At 56.3% G+C, this 21,047-nt stretch overlaps 1 protein-coding gene across 1 annotated transcript; it reads left to right on the plus strand.

Moving 5' to 3' along the window:
• Positions 1-1,516: 1,516 nt before the first annotated feature.
• Positions 1,517-20,809, plus strand: HSPA12B (heat shock protein family A (Hsp70) member 12B). Its single transcript, XM_042931508.1, has 13 exons — positions 1,517-1,588; positions 6,724-6,783; positions 8,611-8,708; positions 9,675-9,799; positions 13,600-13,786; positions 14,133-14,237; positions 14,537-14,653; positions 16,586-16,760; positions 17,672-17,758; positions 18,197-18,301; positions 18,410-18,668; positions 19,134-19,237; positions 19,856-20,809. The coding sequence occupies exons 2-13, from the start codon at positions 6,741-6,743 to the stop codon at positions 20,491-20,493; spliced, it is 2,043 nt and encodes a 680-aa protein (XP_042787442.1). The 5' UTR covers positions 1,517-1,588; positions 6,724-6,740; the 3' UTR covers positions 20,494-20,809.
• The last annotated feature ends 238 nt before the right edge of the window (positions 20,810-21,047 follow it).

A 21,047-nucleotide genomic window follows, 5' to 3' on the forward strand; every position in this document is an offset into this window, starting at 1 on the left:
CACATGTCACACACACAAATACACACACACACACACACGAAGACACAAGACCCAGTGACACATGTATATAAGAGACACAGAGACAAAGACACAGTCACACACAAAACTACCTAAAAACTATCTAAACTAAAAACTACCTAAAAAACTATCCCTAAAACCACCCTAACACATGAACATAGACATACACATACACAGTCATTGGCACACACACACACACACACACACACACACACAAACGGATGCACACACTCGTGGGAACAGTCAGCGGAGGCTGCTGATTGGATACCTTGCTGGCTTACTGCCTACGTACTGATACCCAAAAGCTGTCTGGTGCAGCTCATCCCCTATTCTCACCTTGTCGCAGGGCAGTCTAGGGCAGTGGCCCTGATAATAAGGGCCACAAGCCTAGGAGAGGTGATACTCAGCTGGGGAACTTTTAGATGGGCAGTGAGGAGGAGGGACAGTATTCTAGGGAGGGAAAAATGGCCTCTGCAAAGGTTTGGGGTGGTGAGGCAGCTATGATGCCCAAAGAGCTGTGCGGCCCTAGTTTGGGGACAGGGTTGGAGACCAGACAGGAAGCCAGCCCTCCTGATGCAGAGAGACTTGGCTGAGAAGCAGACCTTGGCCCCCTTCCCACCTGTGCCCCAGCCCAAGTCCTTGTGGGGGCACACTGGGTAGAAGGAAAGGGGCCCAGCCCAGGCCCTGCCTACCAGGAGGTGGTGATGGGCAAGGTAAGAGGGCTGCTTTGGAAGGGCCTAGCAGAAAGGGGTCTCCAAACCCCTGTTTGGAGCCATGTCCTAGCACCCCCCAGAGGGCCTGATTTGGATAGGAAGAAGGCTGTGAGCCCTCACAGGAAAGGGGCTGGGTGCTCTTTGCAGAGACAGGGTGAGTTCCCAGTAATCCCCTTGCCAGCAATGAGAACCCTTCCTCAACACCCCAGGCCTCAAGGACAGAGCTGGGCCCCAGGCTGGGGCCCGAGGGGCTGACCTCACCTTCGATTCAGCCTTTTCTCTCTGACCCTTGGAGACCTGGCTTGGGATGGGAGGGGGGTAGAAAGTGGGATGGACTGGGGACTGTAAGGAGTCTGGGCCAGGGCCCTCCCTCACCAGCAGCGAGGCTCTGGAGTTGGGCTGGCCTAAACTGAGCCCCTGAGGTGGGCCTGTAGGGGCGAGGAGGGGGAGCCCCTCGGCCGCAGGAGGCCAACGAGGCGTCTGGAATTCCTCTTCCCTCCCTCCACCTCCCCTTCTCACACTTCGCCCCCTCCCACCCCCCAGGCTGCCGGCAGGGCGGAGGGGGGAGGCGCAGCGACGGGGCGCAGGAGGGGCGCTAGGAGGGGCTGGGACGCGGGGCCGGGCTGGGCCCCTCCGAGAGGCCCGCGCAGCCAGGCCCCGCCCCGGCCTCGCACATCTGGGCCGGGAGCGCGCGACCATCCGGGAGGGGGCCGCGGGCGGGGTGGGCGGCGCGGGGCGAGCCTGAGGCGCGGGCTGGGCGCACGTCGAGGGCTGTGGCTGCCGCGGCGGGTACGACCAGGGCTGCGGACCCGGGATCGAGGCGGCCGAACCCAGGTCGAGCTGTCGGGAGGGTGGAGGTGAGTTCTGGGCGGGGGTCTCCCAGAGAGGAGAAAGGCGGCGAGCTGTGCGGTCGTGTCTGTCCCGGGCTGTAGGCTGAGAACCGACCCCCCCCCCAAAAAAAAAAAAAAACTTCCTAACCCTGGCGGGTTGGGCTGGGGACAGATCCTGCAAGGCGTTCTCTCCATTGGGGCTGCGGGTTCAGAAAAGCAGTTGAAGCGGCGACCTTGTATTCACATCCAGGCTCCGAGACCCCACACACGCACTGCGGAGTGTGGGGGGCTGGGGAGACCCCTGTGCCGCGGTGGGGGTGGGGCTGGGGGACTGGAGTGGGGCTGGGGTCTTCTCCGGTAAGCCAGTTTGTGGAGAACACAATGCCTAGGTCAGACGTGGAGACCTGGGGGTTGAGTGTGTGTGTGTGTGTGTGTGTGTGTGTGTGTGTGTGTGTGTGTGTGTGTTTGGGGGAGGGAGGTCACCTGGTGGGAGAGGAGGGTCTTAGGGCCTATGGTCTGAGAAGCTCGAGAGTGGCAGTGACCAGGATGCCACAGTTCCAGACTGGGATGGCCTCCTGACCAGGGACCTCTGGATTCTCTCCACAGGCCAGCTGGGGGGCGGGGGGGGGGGGGGGGGGGGGGGGGCAGGGGGAGGGGCGGGAGCAGGTGGGGTGGGGTCTGGGCTCCCTGTAGGGGCAATGGAGCCAGTCTGTAAAGCAGGCTTGTGTTGTGGGGAGAGAGACTGGGAGGGAGGGAGCTCTAAAATATGGCCTCGATGTGAGAGCAAGCACAGCTTTAGAGCCCCAGAAGGTAAGGGAGGTGATGGGGGCCTGGTGGGCAGAGGATGGGAGGGGCTTTAAGCCTTGGGCTCTGTGGAACAGAGGTTGTTTGTGAACTGGAAGCCCCCATGGTGAGGACCCAAAGGGGGTGGGGCAGGATGTATGGAAAGAAAAGTTGAGGACAGGGAGGGGCCATGGGAGACCATTTATGGCACCCCCTGCCTCAGCACTGGAGGAGGCAACCTCCCTACCCCACAGCCTCCTACTGGTCCCTCTCCCAGAGGGCTCCTCTCTAGAGACAGACTGGAGCAGCTCTTTGGGTGCCATTTCTGATCTGTCCCTTGGCCCTGGTTGGCCCAACCTGTGGCTTGGGAGAAATGCCTGTGGCCTCTCTGCCTGCTGACAGAATCCCATCCCATTAAAGGGCTGGCAGGATGTTGAGCAGAAAACAGTGGATGGGAAAGGCAGGGTCCAGGCAGTCCCTGCCTGCAGGGGATGGAGAGGAACTGTAAAGATCAGGGTGGGCTCTTTGTCCTCATAGGCAGAGGACAGGTATGTGTGGAGCCCTGAAATCCAGCAACACCACACACCCTGAGTACACTTTGGGGGCATAAGTACCCAGCCTTAATGTCCCCTCCCCAGGAAGAGATCTCTGGAAAATTCTCTCCATCAGGCCAGTTCTAGGCTTTTGTGAGTCCAGGAAGCACTCTGGAATGGGAGTCTCCCGTTTCGAGTCTCTACTCAGCCACACCCTGTCATGGTCCCCAGTGACTAATAGGTCATACCTATTGGGTAGAAGTCAGGGCCAGGGGTCAGTGTGAAGCTGAAGATTAGAGATCAATATGAATCCAAGGGCTAGGGGTCACTCCATGGGAAGGTTAAGCGTCTGTCTGTGGGTAGGGTAGGGGTCAAGCTGGGGCCAGAGTTTAGCCTGTGCTTGTAGCCAGGAAATGACATTACTTTCTGTGTAAATCAAACTGCCCCACCCGGTTATGTTCAAACCCATAAGCATCCCCAGTCTGAAATTAGTCGGCCCCTGCGGTGAGGATCTACTTTGCCCCCTTTCCAGCTGTGGATTCTGTCCCAGTCGTAGCTTTGAGAAACCAATACTGTCCTTAAGTGTTTCTGGGGGCATATGCATGATGGGGGATGTCCCAAAGACATATGGGGCCACCAGGCCCTTCTACCTCCAACTCTCAAGGAATTGGCAGGATCCCCCTTCTTTAACACAGATTGATTCAGGTCCTCCCCCCCACCAAAGAACTCAGAATGATTAGAATAAAAGTCTCAATAAGACCAAAAACTTCTAACAGAGAAAATTCAGAATCCACATCATGAAGGATAAGAATAACTGCTCACATATGGGGCTCCTGGGTGGCTGTCTGTTGAGCATCCAACTTTGGCTCAGGTCATGATCTCACTGTTTGTGAGTTCAAGCCCCACATCAGAATCTGTGCTGACAGCTCAGAGTCTGGAGCCTGCTTCAGATTCTGTGTCTCCCTCTCTCTCTGCCCGTCCCCCGCTCTCTCTCTCAAAAATAAATAAACATTAAAAAAAGAAGAAGAACTGCTCACATCTGTCCAAGTTCCTGCCCTTATCAACCACCTTCCTTATCTGGACTTGTAGGTCTTAACAAGCCCCCTGCATACCCCATTTTACAGGAAAGACACTGAAGCACAGAGAGGCGACATGATGCACTCTGGCCAGGTGCAATCGTAAACCCTTGCCGTCCCTGAGACCCCAGTGTAGGCACGATCCGTGTCCACATGCTCAGAGACAGGAGAAAACTGGACCAGCTTCAGATAGCTGGGAGGACTGTAGGCACACAGTTTGGACATGGAATCCAGCTTAGAGGGATGACTCCTGAGTCTTCTTTTCCTGGTAGCTCTAGATTGATTCTCCTCTAAATACAATAGAGCCTTCATCCAGAAAATCCATTCATTCATTCATTCAACCACTTAGCACAGAGCCTGATGCAAACAAATGCTCAATAAGTTTTTTTTGCTCAAGAATCGAAACAATGCACAGACAGGGCTGTCAGCTTCCCCCTGTGGCCTCAATCCACAGGGTGTGCTGTGGTCAATACTGTCAACTCTCTCAGAGGGAGAAAAACCCAATCTATGGTGTTTGCCAATTTCCTTGGTGTAAATACTTGTACCATGGCTAATTTCAAGTTAACCCATGTGATGTCCGTGAATGCAGAGTTGGAGAGAGATGCAGAATCAGCTCTCATGGCTGGGGAGGCTCACCTGCAGCACACCACTGCCTCTCCCTGCACTCAGCCCCTGTCCTGGCTCTCAAGGTCCACACCCATGTGCACTATTTGCCTTCCTGTTTCTTAGCATCACTCTGCTGCTCTGAGTGCCCCAAAGCAGCCCCTGTCTTTCCCGAGATTCTCACTCCTGGGCATCCAACTGTGCGCCTCCGCTGACAGCAGGATTGCATGTGTCTGGAAATGTCTATGGTGCTGGCCATGCAGGAGTATCCTGGACATGTCTGAGTGTCCGTCCACAATGGGGCTGGGCTGTGTAAACTGTGTGTGAGCAAGGGTGCGTGCTGTGCATATGTGTGCATGCGTGTGATGGTGCCCAGCTCTGCGCTCACCTGCATTCTGTTAGCAAAACTTCCTGATCAGGCCACTGGCTACAGAGAGGGAGGGGGCTCTGAGTAGCCTCACCTTTGTTTAGGGGGGCTGCCAGGCCCACAGCTGAGGACTTTAGCACAGGTTATCTGAAGATCGGCCCAGGAACACGTTAAGCAGCACTTCTCAAACTTTCATGTGCACAGATCTTGTTAAAATGCAAGTTCTGACTCAACAGGTCTTGAGTGGGGCCTGAGGTTGTGCATTTCTAACAGCTCCCAGGGGGCTCTGGTGCTGCTGCCTCTAGCCTGGCCCCCAGACACAAACTCAGGTTGCTCCCATCTTAGAAAAGAAAATGAAAGCACATCTTCCCGTCCTCAGGCTTTCTGTTCCTCCAGCTACTGCCCTCACACCAGCCCCTGACCTCAGCCATGCTTCTTGGAAGTGTTCACTGCATTCTCTTACCCTCTGCTCACTCCGTGCCCAGGCTCACTTGACTTCTACCCCATCTTTTTCATTCTGCTGAAATGATGGCCTTGGGCCATTAGAACAGGTGTTGCAAGGCTCCTCTAATAACCTCTGAAGGCATCTAGCTTCGCGTACTTCTCTTAGATCCGAGATCTTCATGGGACTATAGCAAGCATCCAGTCTTCTCCAGCAGCACACCTTCCTCCAGCCAGCCTTTCCGTGCTGGTTCTCCCTACTCTTCCCCCACTACTCCCTGCCAGGCCTCCCTTGACATGACTCCCAAATGTGCATCTCCCCCTCAGCTTTCTCTCTGACCTCTGCATCATACACCATCTGGCTCCTTGGTCTGTTCTCTGGGAAGTTTCAATACTGCACCTAGAACTCTGCCCCTTTCCCCTGCCAGTCTGCCCTTCTCCGGTATTCTCCATCTCACTGTCCATCCCCTAGCTCGAATCGGACAATGTCACCCTTGACATCTTCGTCCTAATCCCCAATATCCAATCCAGCCATCTTCTATCAGCGCTGTTGGTCTCTCTAACTTCAGAACTCCACTTCTGTCTCAAGACACATAGCTACCACCATCATCTGTCGCCTGGTGCCCCCATAGGGCTTCTGCTTCCAAACTGCCTGCTGCAATCTGCACTCTCCATACAGCCAAGGGACTTTTTAAAATGCAGATTTAGTCATGCCCCCAATTCTGCTCAGCTACTTCAAACCTTTCAAGATTTGCTGTTCCCCGTCATATAAAACCAAATCTAAAATAGGGTCCTGGAGGGTCTGCCTAGAGGATCAGCCCAGCCCAGCCCAGCCTCTCTCTCCAGCCTTACCAAGCCTTTCTGCTTGGTTTGTATCCAGCTGTGACCTTGACAGCATCATTTGTAATCTCAAATTCACTTCGGTGATTATCCTACTGTAATCAGTTTCCCCACCAGCCTGTAGGCCTCCAGGGCGGGAACAGTGTCTCTCTGGGTCGCTAATGTCTGCTAACACCTGGCACAGAGTGGGCACTCGAAAACATTTAGGAGCATCCTGATTCCAACAAAGCAAATGTTAAGACATTTTGGAGACAAGCTGGCACTGTGGGACTGAATGTTAGCCGAGCCTAAGGAATTGCTGTTAATATTGTCACACATGATGAGGATGTTGCAACGACGTTTGTGGAGTCTTTATCTGTTGGAGCGACGTATTGAAGAATTTATAGGTGAAACAACGTGATGTCTGGGATTCGCTTCAAAGGACTCTAGCCAAAAGTAAATAACTAAAATAAATAAGCTTTCAATAAGGGAACAAAGGAACAAATAAATGCCATTCTGTTTGTCTGTTCCTGTTGACAGTCACAGGGCCTGCAGAGATGCTGGCTGTCCCAGAGATGGGCCTGCAAGGGCTGTACATTGGTAAGACTCTCCTCCCTCCCCCAGCCTGTGCCCTGACCCACCACCCCTCTCATCCTGACACTGAGACCCACCCCCAGCCTGCACATGGGCAACTCTCCCAGACGAGGTTCTTGAGACAGTGTGTTTGTGCAGGAAGGGTTGGTGCTTACAGGACTGTGTATGTGAGTGTGTGTCTGTGAGTGTGTGCACAGCGGGTCTGTGTGCACAAGACTGAATGCGTTTGCATGTCTTGGGCAGGGTCTGTGTACACGGGACCTGGTATGAGTGTGAGTGTGTGTGTCTGTGTGTGTCTGTGTCTGTGTCTGTGTGTCTCTGTGTGTCTGTGTCTGTCTGCCTGAGGGTAAGTCTGTGTGCAAGGCCTTGTATGAGAGTGTATATATTGGCAGGTGGTCTGCATGCACAGAATTCTGTGCGTGTACACCTTCATCTGCCTCTGGCCTGGTCTGGGAGCAGGCTCTGGGCTCTCTGCAGGGGTGGGAGGCCAGAAGTCAGGAGGGCCACTCCTCAGGAAGTCCATTAACAAAGACCTGGTGGGCTGGGCCTTCCTTCCTGCCTCCCTTCCCAGGCCCAAGCCACATCAACTTGGCCCCTCAAGCTGGAGCTGGTGGCAGGGCCCAGGCCCGTACTGGCCGCTTAGAAAAAGGAGCCCTGGGACACTGACCACCATAACCCTGCCCCTCCAGCACCTCAAGACAGACTCTGGCCCTGTCCAGGCACTTCCTAGAATCCCCTGTATGTACATGTTCCCAGGGTATCCCAAGGCCAGCAAGAGCTGGGACCTATCAGGGCACACAGCAGGGTAGCTACTGAAGGAATACAGGACCTGGCCTAAAGCAAGCCAGACCAGTTGACGTGTCCACGGGTCTTCATGCAAGACCCCATCAGCCTCCTGGGCCAGCCTCCCTGTCCCCACACATGAATCTCAGGGCAGCCCAGCACTGCTGGTAGGGGCCTTAGCAACGCCCAGTGGGGTGGTGATGAGCCACCAGCCCACACCTAGGGGATTTCCAGCCAGGCAGGCCCCTAAACTGCCTGATCCTCCAAGCCAGGCTTTGGGCTGCCTTCTGGAGCTGCTGTTTCCTCCCAGCAAAGGTCCAGCTCAGTGCTGGGCCTGAGAGAGGGTTTCAGTGGGACCTCCTGCCCCTAGATGCTGGCTCCAGGTTTCCATGTGTTGTAGGGAAGGGAGGCTCAAAATCCAACTTCCTAGTGTTGTGGACATGCCTCAGCTCAGAGCTGGGCTGGGGGAAGCACGATTCGCCTTCTTGATCCTCACCACAGAGCCAGCTGGGCCTATCCTTGGCCCTTGGTGGAGGGAGGGGGAGAGGGAGGGTGACTCCCTCGGGTCCTGATTAGAACCATGTGGCCAAACTCTAGTGGGGAGGGGAGCAGCCCCTCCTGCTGCTCAGTTCTGTCTGCAGTTCCCCACCTCTTCTGGTTTCTCTGCCCTCCACCCTCACCCTGCCCCAGGAGCCCACTCACCCATCTCTCCTGCCCTTCTGTCTCTAGACTCAGTCTCCCCCAGTCCCCATAATTCTTCTCTATCTCTCCCCTCACCTGCTGTGTCTTAGGGATGCTGGGGGAGACAAGGAGTCCTCAGGTGAGGCATGGGTCACCCTCCAGGGATGGGTCACCTCAAATCGATAACATGCCCTCAGTCCTCCCCTGCCTGCCTCGGTCTTGTCCTTCCTTCCCTCCCCAACTATTTCCCCTTCCGCAGCAGGGTGCCCCTTGCCTCAGCCCAGCAAGGACTGATGGAGAACCTCCCAGTGCCCAGCCACCGGCTCCTAACCTGATGGTGTGCCAGAGTAACTTACCCTCTCTTTGCAGGCTCTAGCCCCGAGCGGTCCCCCGTGCCCAGCCCGCCCGGCTCCCCAAGGACCCAGGAAAGCTGTGGCATTGCCCCCCTCACACCCTCGCAGTCTCCAGTAAGCCCGGGAACAGGGATCCTGGTGGTGGGTGGCCTGGGTGGTATGGAGGCAGGTCACACTCCAGAAAGCAAGGCCTGGTGTCTACCAGAGCCTTAGCAGGGCCTGGGTTGGGCTGGGGGTGCTGTCTGGATCTTGCCCTTGCATTCTCCAGTCATGTCCCCCCCAGAAGAGTTAGCCTTAGGTGACCTTGGACTCTAGGGGTAACAGTCTACTAAGGTGAACCCAATGTAACTAACACCCAGATAGCACCACTCTGGGGTGACACCCGTAGACCATAGCCTGCCTAGGGCAAGGAGACTTCTGACATGTAGTGGTATATCTGGGGAAGAGAAGACACATATTGCTAAACGTTAGTTTGGAAACTACTAGCTTGAAGTATCCAGGATATAACCTTCTCCCAAACTCCCTGGGTCACCCCACCCAGGATGGCCTCACCTAGTGATGCAGCCTGGAGACCCCCTTGTTCTTAGGGAGCCCAGGCCTGGCCTGGGAGAAGGCAGAGCCGCTCTGGGCACGTGCACAGGCCTTTCTTCTCTGCCACAAAACTGACAGAATCTGGTTGTGTCACTGTGGACACAAAGATCTAGGGGGTCAAATATACACAGGTCTGTGTGTTACTGAAGCTGCCCAGAAGAGCGAGATTGCTCTCAGCTGGGCCGGGGCTGTGCGGTGCTGTGAGATGGGGGTGGGGCTCAGGCCAGCCAGGCAGAAGGTGGACAGAGAACCGAAAGAGGAAAGCAAGAGCTTATGCCACAAGCTGCAGAGGGTGACCTGAGAGGCCTTGGGCTTCTGAGCAGTTGCAGTTCCAGGGCTTAGCCTGGAGGCTAGGTTAGGGGAGGGGATTTGGGGCAGGTGGCTGGAGCCGGGGCCAGTCTGGACCACAGCCAGGGGAGAGGAGGGGCTTCGGCAGGCAGTCAGTCGGGCCCTTGGGCTGCTGCCTGACTCTGGATCTTGTCCTCACAGAAGCCCGAGGCCCGAGCCCCCCAGCATGCTCCCTTCTCTGTGGTGGTGGCCATTGACTTTGGCACCACCTCCAGTGGCTATGCCTTCAGCTTTGCCAGTGATCCTGAAGCCATCCACATGATGAGGTGAGGGTGGCTGAGCTGGGAGATTGGGGCGGGGGGTCCTCACTCCCTGGGATGGGCCTGGTCTCAGAAAGACTGTCACTGAAGAGACATGGGGTCTCTCCAGAGCTCTCTCCATCCCTAGCTTGGGGCTTCCTGTGGGGGCAGAAAGTTAGAGGATGGGTCCTAGGCCTGGGCCCCATCCTCAATCAGAGAAACACCCAATAGAAATATTGGGTTTCGGTTTTTTTTTTAAGTTTACTTATTTATTTATTTATTTTTTTTTTTTTAATTTTTTTTTTTCAACGTTTTTTATTTATTTTTGGGACAGAGAGAGACACAGCATGAGCGGGGGAGGGGCAGAGAGAGAGGGAGACACAGAATCGGAAACAGGCTCCAGGCTCCGAGCCATCAGCCCAGAGCCTGACGCGGGGCTCGAACTCACGGACTCACGGACCGCAAGATCGTGACCTGGCTGAAGTCGGACGCTTAACCGACTGCGCCACCCAGGCGCCCCAAGTTTACTTATTTATTTTGAGAGAGAGGAGTGCAAGCAAGGGAGGGAGAGAGAGAGAGAGAGAGGAAGACAGAATCCCATGCAGGCTCCATGCTGTCAGCACAGAGCCCAGCATGAGTCTCGAACCTATGAACCGTGAGATCATGACCTGAGCCGAAATCAAGAATCTGATGTTTAACCAACTGAGCCACCCAGGAGCCCCTGGGCTTCATTTTTAATTTTAAAAAATGTTACAGTTAAATACACAAATGCCCTTCTGGGCTTGTACACAAATGCACACAGGCATATATGCACATATATGTGTCTGTAAAATAAAAGTGGGAGGGGTGTCTGGTGGCTCATTCGGTTAAGCATCCAACTTTGGCTCAGGTCATGATCTCGTGGTCCATGAGTTCGAGCTCCAGGTTGGGCTCTGTGCTGACAGCTCAGAGCCTGGAGCCTGCTTCGGATTCTGTGTCTCCCTCTCTCTCTGCCCCTCCGCCACTCACACTCTGTCTCTCTTTCAAAAATAAATAAACACTAAAGAAAGAATTTAAAATAAAAATGGGATATCATACAACTTGCCTTACTTTAAGCTTTCAACATTATTTTGTAGATGTTTTGTGTCAACACATAAAGCCACAATTTCTTTCTTCTTTTTTTTTTTTTTTTTTCAAATCCACCTGCTTTATTTTTTCTTAAAAAAGGAAAAAGAAAAATGAACCAGCCAAACAAAAACAAGGCAGCCTCCTGGCTCCCTTGGGCTCTGGGCATGCATCTTGGTTGACAGGTCTGTTCTTATATAGGCTCCTGCTGAAGCCACAATTTCTTTTAACAGCTGCGGAGTACAGACATAATTTGTCCACTTTTCTACTGATAGTTTTAGGAGGTTTCTTGTCCTCTAATTTTTCACTATTACACGAAGTGCTGCAATGAATGTCCTTCCTTGAACCTGTGCTGGGATTTCTGCGCAGTAGACTCCTACAGGCAGATTCCTAGGTTCAACACCTCAGGTGAAGGACAGGGACATGAAGGATCAGAGGGCTGAGTTGACAAGTTACACAGCTGTTATGAAAGAGATGTTAAAAAAAAAAATGCATTCTGATATAGTTGAGTTTTGTTTGAACAACACATTTGATACTCCCCTCCAGGCCTCAAGACCCTGATCCTTTATGTCTTAGGGAAGCTGCAGCCAGTAGGTGGAAGGCCCTTCTAGAAGACCCCAAAGCTCCAACCCAGATTGGGATGAGGGAGCAAAGGGGCTTCCCCAGGGCCCAGAAGGGTAGATGGCGGGGTGGATGGAGAAACAAACATAAGGGTTACTTCCCCAAAGATACAAGGAACTTGACCTGCATGAGCATGAACTGCCCTTCCCCTTTCTCTGCTCCACCCACATCCACATTTAGGCCACAATGGCTCTGGGCACTTACAGCCCTCAAGGGGCTGCAGGACATCCCAGCTGGCATGTTTGTCAGTGCACACCGTTGAGACCATGCTGGACCCTATGTTGGGGCAGAGGACACAAGAAAGGACAGTGTCTCAGTCCTGTGGACGAGACAGTCACAGGAAGTAATTGGGGGACATCTTGGCTTCTTCCCAAACCCTCCCCACTCTACCAGTCACCAAGCCCTCTCACTTCTACCTCTCTAGTATCTCTGGAACACCCAGCCACTTCTCTCCACAGCCACAACCCCTAAGTTTAGCCCCACCCACTCTCACCTGGATGGTTGCAAAATCCTCGTCTCTGGTTTTCCTTCTCCATTTTTCCTCCCCTCCATCTGTTGCCATGTGGGGACCAGTGACCTTTCTTTTTTCTTTTTCTCTTCTCTTCTCTTCCTTTCCTTTTCTTTTCTCTTCTTTTCTCTTCTCTTCTCTTTTCTCTTCTCTTCTCTTCTTTTCTTTCTTTCTTTTTTGACTCACTAAGTAGCTTTATTAGAGAAAGCCAGGATTACAAAGGACTTAAGATTGGCACTGGGGCCCTTCTTTTGACAATGGTGGGCACGACATTAACAAAGCACCAGTTTTACTGCATCCACTGCTTGGCCTGGCCTGTCTTCTTTTTCTCCTGTTTGGCCACTTTGGGAGTCTGCCCCCTTGCTTTCCCAGCATGGCCCAGAGAACCATGGACTTCACCTCCAAGCATGTGGATGGTTCCCCCAGAGTGGTCAGAGCCTCCACCCCACACAGGCCCTGATAGCTTCATCTTCTAGGGGTGTGCCTGTCAGGAGCACGATTTGATCTCCTTGGAGCATGGCCCCCCCAACAAGTCTATGTGAGCCTTGATCTGGGCAACTGTCTCCTGGCTAGCCACCTCGAGGGTGTGTAGCTCCTGAGTGCGAAGCTCCTGGGTGCGAACAAAAAGCTACATACCAGCGACTGAATGGTGGTCACTGCTGCTGCTACCACAAAGATCAACCGGTGACTTTTCTAAAAGCAAATGTGGTCATGATTCTTCATTCTTCTACTTAAAGCCCACCAAAAGAATTCAGATGTGGCATTTGATGCTCTTCCCTAGCTGACCTTAACATTCCTGTATTTTCTCCTTCTGCATTTTGAGCCAGCCTATAGCTGGTTATCCCTGCGCTTTCACACCTCTCCACATGCTGTGCCTTCTGCCTGGATTCCCAGTTCTCTCCCCTAAAGGCTGCAGGGGACAAGCTTGGCCTAGAGGGTTCAGGGCATCAGAGAAGTTAGAGGAAGGGGAGAAACAAGTTGCCAGACCAGTGAACTAGACCAGGAGTTCTGGGTGGAGATCCACATGGTGCCTGCAGATAGGGAGGCTTGGAATCTCATTCAGGTTTGGGGATCTTGCTGGAGGTGCAGTCAACTGGGGTGTAGCTGTTGAAGTGGGTCAGATAGGAATGATCACAAATGCTTTGAAGAAGCTTGGCGGTGGAAGACAGCCTAGAGGAGGGCACACCATCTGGCTGGGAGAAAGCCTCTGCTAGAGTCCTCAGGAGATATGTCAGGAGGCCAGACCCAGGCAGGTGGATGATGGCCTGCTGCTGCTTAAGGAGGGAGGCGAAGGCCAATGGTGTACCTCATGGAGGAAGCAGGAGCTGAGAATGTTGATAGGTCCTGTGGCCCCATGGATAGAAAGGATCCCATGAGCAGCATTTTATGGAGATTTGAGTGGATGCCAAGCACTGTCTTCAGGAGAACTCTAAGAGGTAGGTACTATTATTATCTCCATATTACACGTAGGAAGACTGCTGCTCAGGAAGGCTAGGTGGCCTGCCCAAGGTCACACAGCTGATTCCAGAGCGGGTACCCAACCTCAGGAAGGGAGGGTTTCGCTGACAACACTGACAGTCCTGTGCCCCCACAGGAAATGGGAGGGCGGGGACCCAGGAGTGGCCCACCAGAAGACCCCCACCTGCCTGCTGTTGACCCCGGAGGGCGCCTTTCACAGCTTTGGCTACACTGCCCGCGATTACTACCACGATCTGGACCCTGAGGAGGCGCGGGACTGGCTCTATTTCGAGAAGTTCAAGATGAAGATCCACAGCGCCACTGTAAGGCACATTCTGGCTTGGGACACTCCAGCCAGGGAGGCGGGGGCAGGAGGGGAAAGGGCAGGGCTCAAGGAGGGTGAGCAAAGGTAAAAGGTGAGGAGAGGCTGAGGGGGCTTGGGAGTCAAAGTGGAGGAGGGGCTAAGGGGTGAGGCCGGGATTAGAGGAGGGTGGGGCTAATGAGAGGGCTGGGGACAGAACTGGTGTTCTCCTGGATTAGCAGGAGAGCCCAGCTGAGCCCACACTTCGGAGGGGAAGCACCAGGAAATGGCGTGATTTTCAGAGAGAGTTTGTCAGGAAATGGGGGTAGAGCTATGGCCTCCTGCAGAATCGCCTATGTTCCTGCCAGGATCTCACCCTGAAGACCCAGCTAGAGGCTGTAAACGGAAAGAAAATGCCTGCCCTGGAGGTGTTCGCCCATGCCCTACGCTTCTTCAAGGAGCATGCCCTTCAGGTGTGCTGTGGCCCCATCCCTGCCCACCGGGGCAGGGACCCCCGCCAGGTCCATCTTTTCCTGTCAGCCCATCCGTTAGAGGTCAGAAGTCATTTTCGCCAGCCCCTGCCTTCCTATCTGATAGAGCCTGCATGGGCCATACGGGTGTTGGGGGAGGAGGTGTTAGGAATTCTTCCAACTCAGCTGGGAAGTCCTTCCTGAGGCCTGATTAGTCCCTCCAGCTCCCATAGAAGGCTGAAGACACCTCCCACCCCTGCAACCCAAGCCAGCCTACCTCTCATTGCCCCCTCCTGCTCCAGGAGCTGAGGGAGCAGTGCCCATCGCTGCCAGAGAAGGACACCGTGCGCTGGGTGTTGACGGTGCCTGCCATCTGGAAACAGCCTGCCAAGCAGTTCATGCGTGAGGCTGCCTACCTGGTGAGGATGTGCAAGGCAGACCAGTGGGCATAGCTCTGGAGGGCTCTAGGGATGGCCCCAGATTCTCATTTACCCACCACCCTTGGGACTGGTCACTGTGTACAAAGACCTCTGGCCTTCCCCTGCTGGGCATTTTGGAAGGTTGTCGCCACCAGGAGAGGGTGTGAGCCTGCAGGAACAGAGAGCAGAGGGACGAGAGGCATGGCCCAGGCCAGCTTAGCCAGCGTCTTAAGTCGGGTTTCCTAGCAGAGCCCAAGATGGGTCCTATGCATGTGGTGTATTGGAGAAGGGCTCTTGGGAGAAAGAGGAGTGAGGGAAATGGGCCAAGAGAAAGAGCCGAGCAGGAATGTGGTCTCAACTGGAGTCTAGCCTCAGCCCAATCCCATGAAGAGCACTGGAGGGAGAACTGTACCCAGCAGTTGACCACAGGAAGGCAAGGGGGCCCGCTTTTTGTATATCCATATTGGTCTGTTGTTGGTTGCTGGAGGTGAGGGGGAAACCTTTCCAAGTGAGGTGGTTTCCATTCAGCTGAGGGCAGTTCTCTAGAGAAGGGGGGGGGGGGTGCAGCTGGGAGCCAGTAGCAGCTAACACACCGTAGCTGGGCAGCCAGCTCCGGTATTTTCAGGGGCTCCACCACCATGCCCCAGCCACTGTAAGCTCTGGAGTAGGGGAGACAGGACTACGAAACTATGAAGGGAGGTGATTTGGGTCAATGCTTCCTGGGCTTCCTACCATAAGAGATGCCCAAAGGTCTGGAGACTGGGGGGACCTGAGTGCACAACTCAGGTTCCCCCACCTCCAGGAAAATGGGGTGGGGAAAGAGGGGAGCACAGCCTCTCAGAGCAAAACTCATTGCTTGGTCCTCCCCCTGGGGCCTTGGGGGACACCCAAGGACCTCCAAAAGTTTTGCCTGTGCACCCCCTGGAAGATACCAGAACCCTCAACCCCCCATGCTCCTGTGGGCCAGGCATGCCCCAGGTGCCAGGTCTGCAGGTGCCTACACTTGTCCCTGGAAGGAGCTAACCCTGAGGTGGTGGGCATTCCCCCACCCCACAGAGACCAGGATGAAAGCAAGGCTGTGCCCAGCCAGAATAAACACCCCCCACCCTAGTGCCCCCTGCTGGTTTATCCACTCTGCTTCCTCCCACACTGTTCCTGGCTGCCAGCTCAGGAAGGGCTGGCCCTGGGCAGGAAGTCTCGATACCCACCCGTCCCCAACCCCCACCTGGTCAGAATCCAGGGAACCCCACAAAACCATAAAGTACTTCCCACAGGGATCCCCTGTCCCAATATAGGAAGTAACAGATCCCAAGTGTTTTTCTCCTCACAACTGGCCCCTCCTGGCGCCTGGAATTTCACTGTTGAGAGTCTCTTGATGCCTATATCTGATTCTCTGGGGAACAGAGTTCTCCTGGGAGTGGGGAGGCCTGTGGCTATTATCTGACACCAGCCTGGTGAAGGAAAAGGGCTCAGTGAGCCAAAGGTGACCGCCCCCCCCCATACCACCTCCTCTGATTGGTGGTCTGGCCATTACACCCCATACATACTGTGCTAGAGTCTAGGTTTACAGCCTCAGCCAGTGCTCAGCTGGCCAGCCCTGCACCTGTGAAGGGGACCTTGCTACAGCCTGGGCAGCTTAGAGGGGCACGTCCCAGATGCTCTCGGTTTTCACTGCCTAGGGTCTCTTCCTGCTGGGCAACCCCATGGTATTCTTGGCCATGGCCATGGCCCTCCCCAGCCTGGTCACAGGGTAGCCGTGAGGCAGCTCCAAATTTGTGCAGCTTGGAGGGGCCTGGGAGGCCTAGCATGGGTGAGGTGTGACGGGGAGGAGGTGGGAGCCCCAAAGGCCCTGGTTGCCTGCCCTGAGGTGCCATCTTAGGTATGACACTTGGCCCATGGAGGTCCCTGGCCCCGCCCACCACCTATTCCCAGGCTGGCCTGGTGTCGAGGGAGGATGCAGACCAACTACTCATCGCCCTGGAGCCAGAGGCTGCCTCTGTCTATTGCCGCAAGCTGCGTCTACACCAGCTCGTGGACCTAAGCAGCCGGGCTCCAGGCAGTGGACGCCTGGGTGAGCGCCGCTCCATCGATTCCAGCTTCCGGCAGGGTGAGCTGCACTCAGGGGCACTGACTGGTGGTATTACATTTGCCCTGGGAGGGTCAGAGGGTCACTGAGGCCAGGCACTCAGCCATGTCCCACAGGAAGAGGACACCCCCCCCCCCCAGCCACATCTCTGGTGGAATTCAGTCTGAGGAAGGAGGTGCAGCCCTGACCTGGGGGAGCCCAATCTGAGGATAGAGATTTCACCTTGTCCTGGGGGAGCACTGTCTGAGCAGGGTAGGACTCCATCCCAGTCCTGAATCTGAGGGTAGGGGGACACAACCTGCCCTGAGGGGAGGTGCTCAGGTGAGAAAGGAAGAAATCAGCCCCTACTCTGAGCCAAAGGTGGTCTTCAGTTTTCTCTTAAACAGCCACTGAATCAGCAGCTTCTCCCGTCCTGGCACATCAGCTATCTTCTCCCTCCCCCACAACAGCCCTGAGCTGCTGCTACCAAGCTCAAACTCCAGTGCCAGGGCTGTGCACTGAGACAGCTGTGGTCAGTCTTAGTCACTCTCCCAGATGCCACCTCCCATGACTAGGAGAAATCCCAAGTCCCAGGCTCCCCTGGATCCCCCAAGATCCCCCCCCCCCCCCCACACACACACACAGCTCCTCCAAGCTCTCCTAACCCCTATTTTGCAGTGGCCCTAGCCCACCTACGTTAAGGGAATGTCCTGAGGCCAGAAATACTTCCTTCCCCTCAGCTGTTGGTCACAGCACCTGAGATTACCGCATCGGGTTTTCTGGATCCTTTGAGGTTCAGCATTGCCTTCTCCTACTTAGGAGTAGAGCAGGAGTTTCAGAAGAACTGGCTGCTCCAGATGCTCATGGAGGGTGCTGGTGGGAGGATGGGGTCGAGTGTGGTAGCTGAGGCACCTCCTTCTAACCCCACTGTCCTGCTGTCCCTCAACCCCCAGCCCGCGAGCAGCTGCGCCGGTCCCGCCACAGCCGCACGTTCCTGGTGGAGTCCGGCGTCGGAGAGCTGTGGGCAGAGATGCAAGCAGGTGGGGGTGGGGGTGGACGGGTGTTTCTCGAGCCCTGCGGGTCATCATATACTGATTGGGGGCATGGGAACATTTGCGAAGTGGGGTTCAGACCTTAGAAACGCAGACCCTCCTCCTCCATTAGCTGCACCTAACCTGGCAGTCTCATGGTTACCTGCACCCCCAACCCACTCAGCCGCGCCCCTAACTCCAACTTCTGGAGATTCTCCGCGGATGGAGTTGCAGAGCCCTGGAAACATTTTCCTCCAAAACCTTACGCCCGTACCCATTGGCGTAAGGTTCAAGCACCTGAAGTCCCTTACAGCCACCCCACCCCCATCCTCCCCGCAGGCAAGGCTAGCGACTGGGGCAGGGCTGGGGGCTGGGTGAACCTGGAAGGGGCGCAGAGCTGAGGGTGCAAAGCAAGCCAGGAGTGTGTGCTCACGCTCGCCGCCGCAGGAGACCGCTACGTGGTGGCAGACTGCGGGGGAGGCACGGTGGACCTGACCGTGCACCAGCTGGAGCAGCCGCATGGCACCCTAAAGGAACTCTACAAGGCATCTGGTGAGTAGCCAGGCAGCACCCTTGGTGCCCAGCGCGCCCAGGCCCCGCCAATGCCCCCTGGCGGCTGAGTCTGCGCTGACGCCCCCTTCACTCCCTGCCGGGTCTCAGGCGGCCCCTATGGCGCGGTGGGCGTGGACCTGGCTTTTGAGGAGCTGCTGGGCCGCATCTTTGGAGAAGACTTCATCGCCACCTTCAAAAGGCAACGCCCGGCAGCCTGGGTGGATCTGACCATCGCCTTCGAGGCCCGCAAACGCACGGCAGGCCCACACCGTGCAGGGGCACTCAACATCTCGCTGCCTTTCTCCTTCATTGACTTCTACCGCAAGCAGCGAGGCCACAACGTGGAGACAGCCCTGCGCCGGAGCAGGTGGGCCCGGGGACCAAGGACTCAAGCAGGGTTTGCGGATGCCGGACGCCCCTGCAAGGGAGGATGTGGGCCCCAGAGGACAGTGGGAGGTCTGCCCAATCTGCCCTGTGTACATGTCTTACCAGCTGGAGTCAGGGGAGGAGCCTAAGCACCCCAGCTAGAATCCTCAGGCCCGGTCCGTGGCAAGAGAATCTTCAGCCCCCAGGGAAAGGGCCTACATTTTGCACCTCCCCGCACCCCCACAGCCACACACACCATGCGGGCCAGGCGCCTTCGCTCCTCTGCCTGGAGGCTCCTCTCCTGGGACTTCATGCCTGGAACTGGAGCAGGCAGACGGCTAAAAAGCTCCTGAGGGAGTGGGGTGGAAGGACACAACATGCAGTCAGTGCCCAGTGCACAGAAGGCCTGGAGCAGGGGTAGAGCTCCAGACCCCAGCCCATGAGCCTGTGCCCCCTTCACCAACAGCGTGAACTTCGTGAAGTGGTCCTCACAGGGGATGCTCAGGATGACTTGTGAGGCCATGAACGAGCTCTTTCAGCCCACGGTCAGTGGGATCATCCAGCACATAGGTGAGTACGAAGCTTGGGTCCTCCACTAACCCCCACATTCACACTCAGACGCAAGAATGACCACTCCTTATTAGTGCCCGGACCCTCCACACATCCAAACACCGGAATGAGACCCAGAATCATCTGGGACAACCGGAGGACACAGTGTGGTGGGTATTAAGAGCTAGGAGGGATGATGTGTACAGCCTCTCCAAGTGAAAGACCCTCTGGTGCCTCAGTTTCCTCATTCATAAAACGGAGTGATAGCACCGGGTTCCCAAAACTGTTATCATAGGGACTTGAAGAGCTGAAGTACTAGAGATGCGCCCACAGTGGGCAGCAGGCACTGTAAATGCGTATCCTTATCTCTTTGCCCTCCAGGACATGGAGGAGGAGGAAAGGGGGGGTAGAGTGTCAGGGAAGCAGAGCCCGTGAAGGCTGCCTGGAGCACTCAGTGAAAACTCGGTTTTTCTTCCTCAGAACCCGTCTACCGTTTTAGGGTGAGATGGCTAGCTTCTAGTTGCCAGCAGGATGCAGGATGGTGGAGGGGAGGTGCCCGAGGCCGCACCGCGGCGGCCTCAGAGGCTGGTGCTCTGTGTCACCTCCCTTTCCATCCTCTCCTCCCGCCCCCTCCCGCAGAGGCGCTGCTGGCACGGCCCGAGGTGCAGGGCGTGAAGCTGCTGTTCCTGGTGGGCGGCTTTGCCGAGTCGGCTGTGCTGCAGCACGCGGTGCAGGCGGCGCTGGGCGCCCGCGGCCTGCGCGTGGTGGTCCCGCACGACGTGGGCCTCACCATCCTCAAGGGCGCGGTGCTGTTCGGGCAGGCGCCGGGCGTGGTGCGGGTGCGCCGCTCGCCGCTCACCTACGGCGTAGGCGTGCTCAACCGATTCGTGGCTGGGCGCCACCCGCCCGAGAAACTGCTGGTCCGCGATGGCCGCCGCTGGTGCACCGACGTCTTCGAGCGCTTCGTGGCCGCCGAGCAGTCGGTGGCCCTGGGCGAGGAGGTGCGGCGCAGCTACTGCCCGGCGCGCCCGGGCCAGCGGCGCGTGCTCATCAACCTGTACTGCTGCGCCGCCGAGGACGCGCGCTTCATCACAGACCCCGGCGTGCGCAAGTGCGGCGCGCTCAGCCTGGAGCTAGAGCCCTACGACGGTGCGTCCTCCGGCCGCCGCGAGATCCGCGCCGCCATGCAGTTTGGCGACACCGAGATTAAGGTCACCGCCGTCGACGTCAGCACCAATCGCTCCGTGCGCGCCGCCATCGACTTTCTTTCCAACTGAGGGCGTGCGCGAGGACCAGTTCCCCAGTGCCAGGCCCCGCCCTCTTGTGGTCGTGGGGTCGGCTCTAGTGGATGGAGCTGCTGGTTCTGAAGTCGCGCCTCTTCCCCCACCCTCCCGCCTGGGGAGATGAGGTCGCAGGATGGGTGGGGACAGACTCTGGCTTTGGAATTGGGCCCAGGTCCGCTGACTGGAAGGCTGCAGAGCCCTGCCAAGGGCTGAGGTCAAGGAATCAGAAGAGGTTTGTAAGCCGGTGCGCCCACAGGGAACACGTCACCCCGAAGGCAGAATGCACCAGAAGACCGAGCCCTGGCCTGAACTGGGGGGGGGGGGGGGGGGGGGGGGGGGGGGGTGAAGGCAGCCGGGAGAGGCGGAGCAGGGCCGCTGCAGGAGGGGCAGCAGGAGGAAGGAGGATGTGCAGAGCTTTGGCCTGAAGGGCCGCGTGCGTGGATTGATGGGCTCAGCCTACACAGGGAGCTGGGCAGAGCAGCCCCATGCCACAGAAAAATGGCTGGGGACTGGCACGAGAGTCACAGGAGTATAGGACCTCCCCGGGC

This window comes from Panthera leo, chromosome A3 (genome assembly GCF_018350215.1).
Source record: "Panthera leo isolate Ple1 chromosome A3, P.leo_Ple1_pat1.1, whole genome shotgun sequence".
Classification (NCBI taxonomy): Eukaryota; Metazoa; Chordata; class Mammalia; order Carnivora; family Felidae; genus Panthera; species Panthera leo.

Bases quoted from the DNA above. Each gene is read 5' to 3' on its own strand.
- HSPA12B (XM_042931508.1), top strand. From the start codon at position 6,741: ATGCTGGCTGTCCCAGAGATGGGCCTGCAAGGGCTGTACATTG. The intron at 13,787-14,132 runs GTAAGGCACATT...TGTTCCTGCCAG, and splicing joins TGAAGATCCACAGCGCCACT to GATCTCACCCTGAAGACCCA. The intron at 14,238-14,536 runs GTGTGCTGTGGC...CTCCTGCTCCAG, and splicing joins TCAAGGAGCATGCCCTTCAG to GAGCTGAGGGAGCAGTGCCC.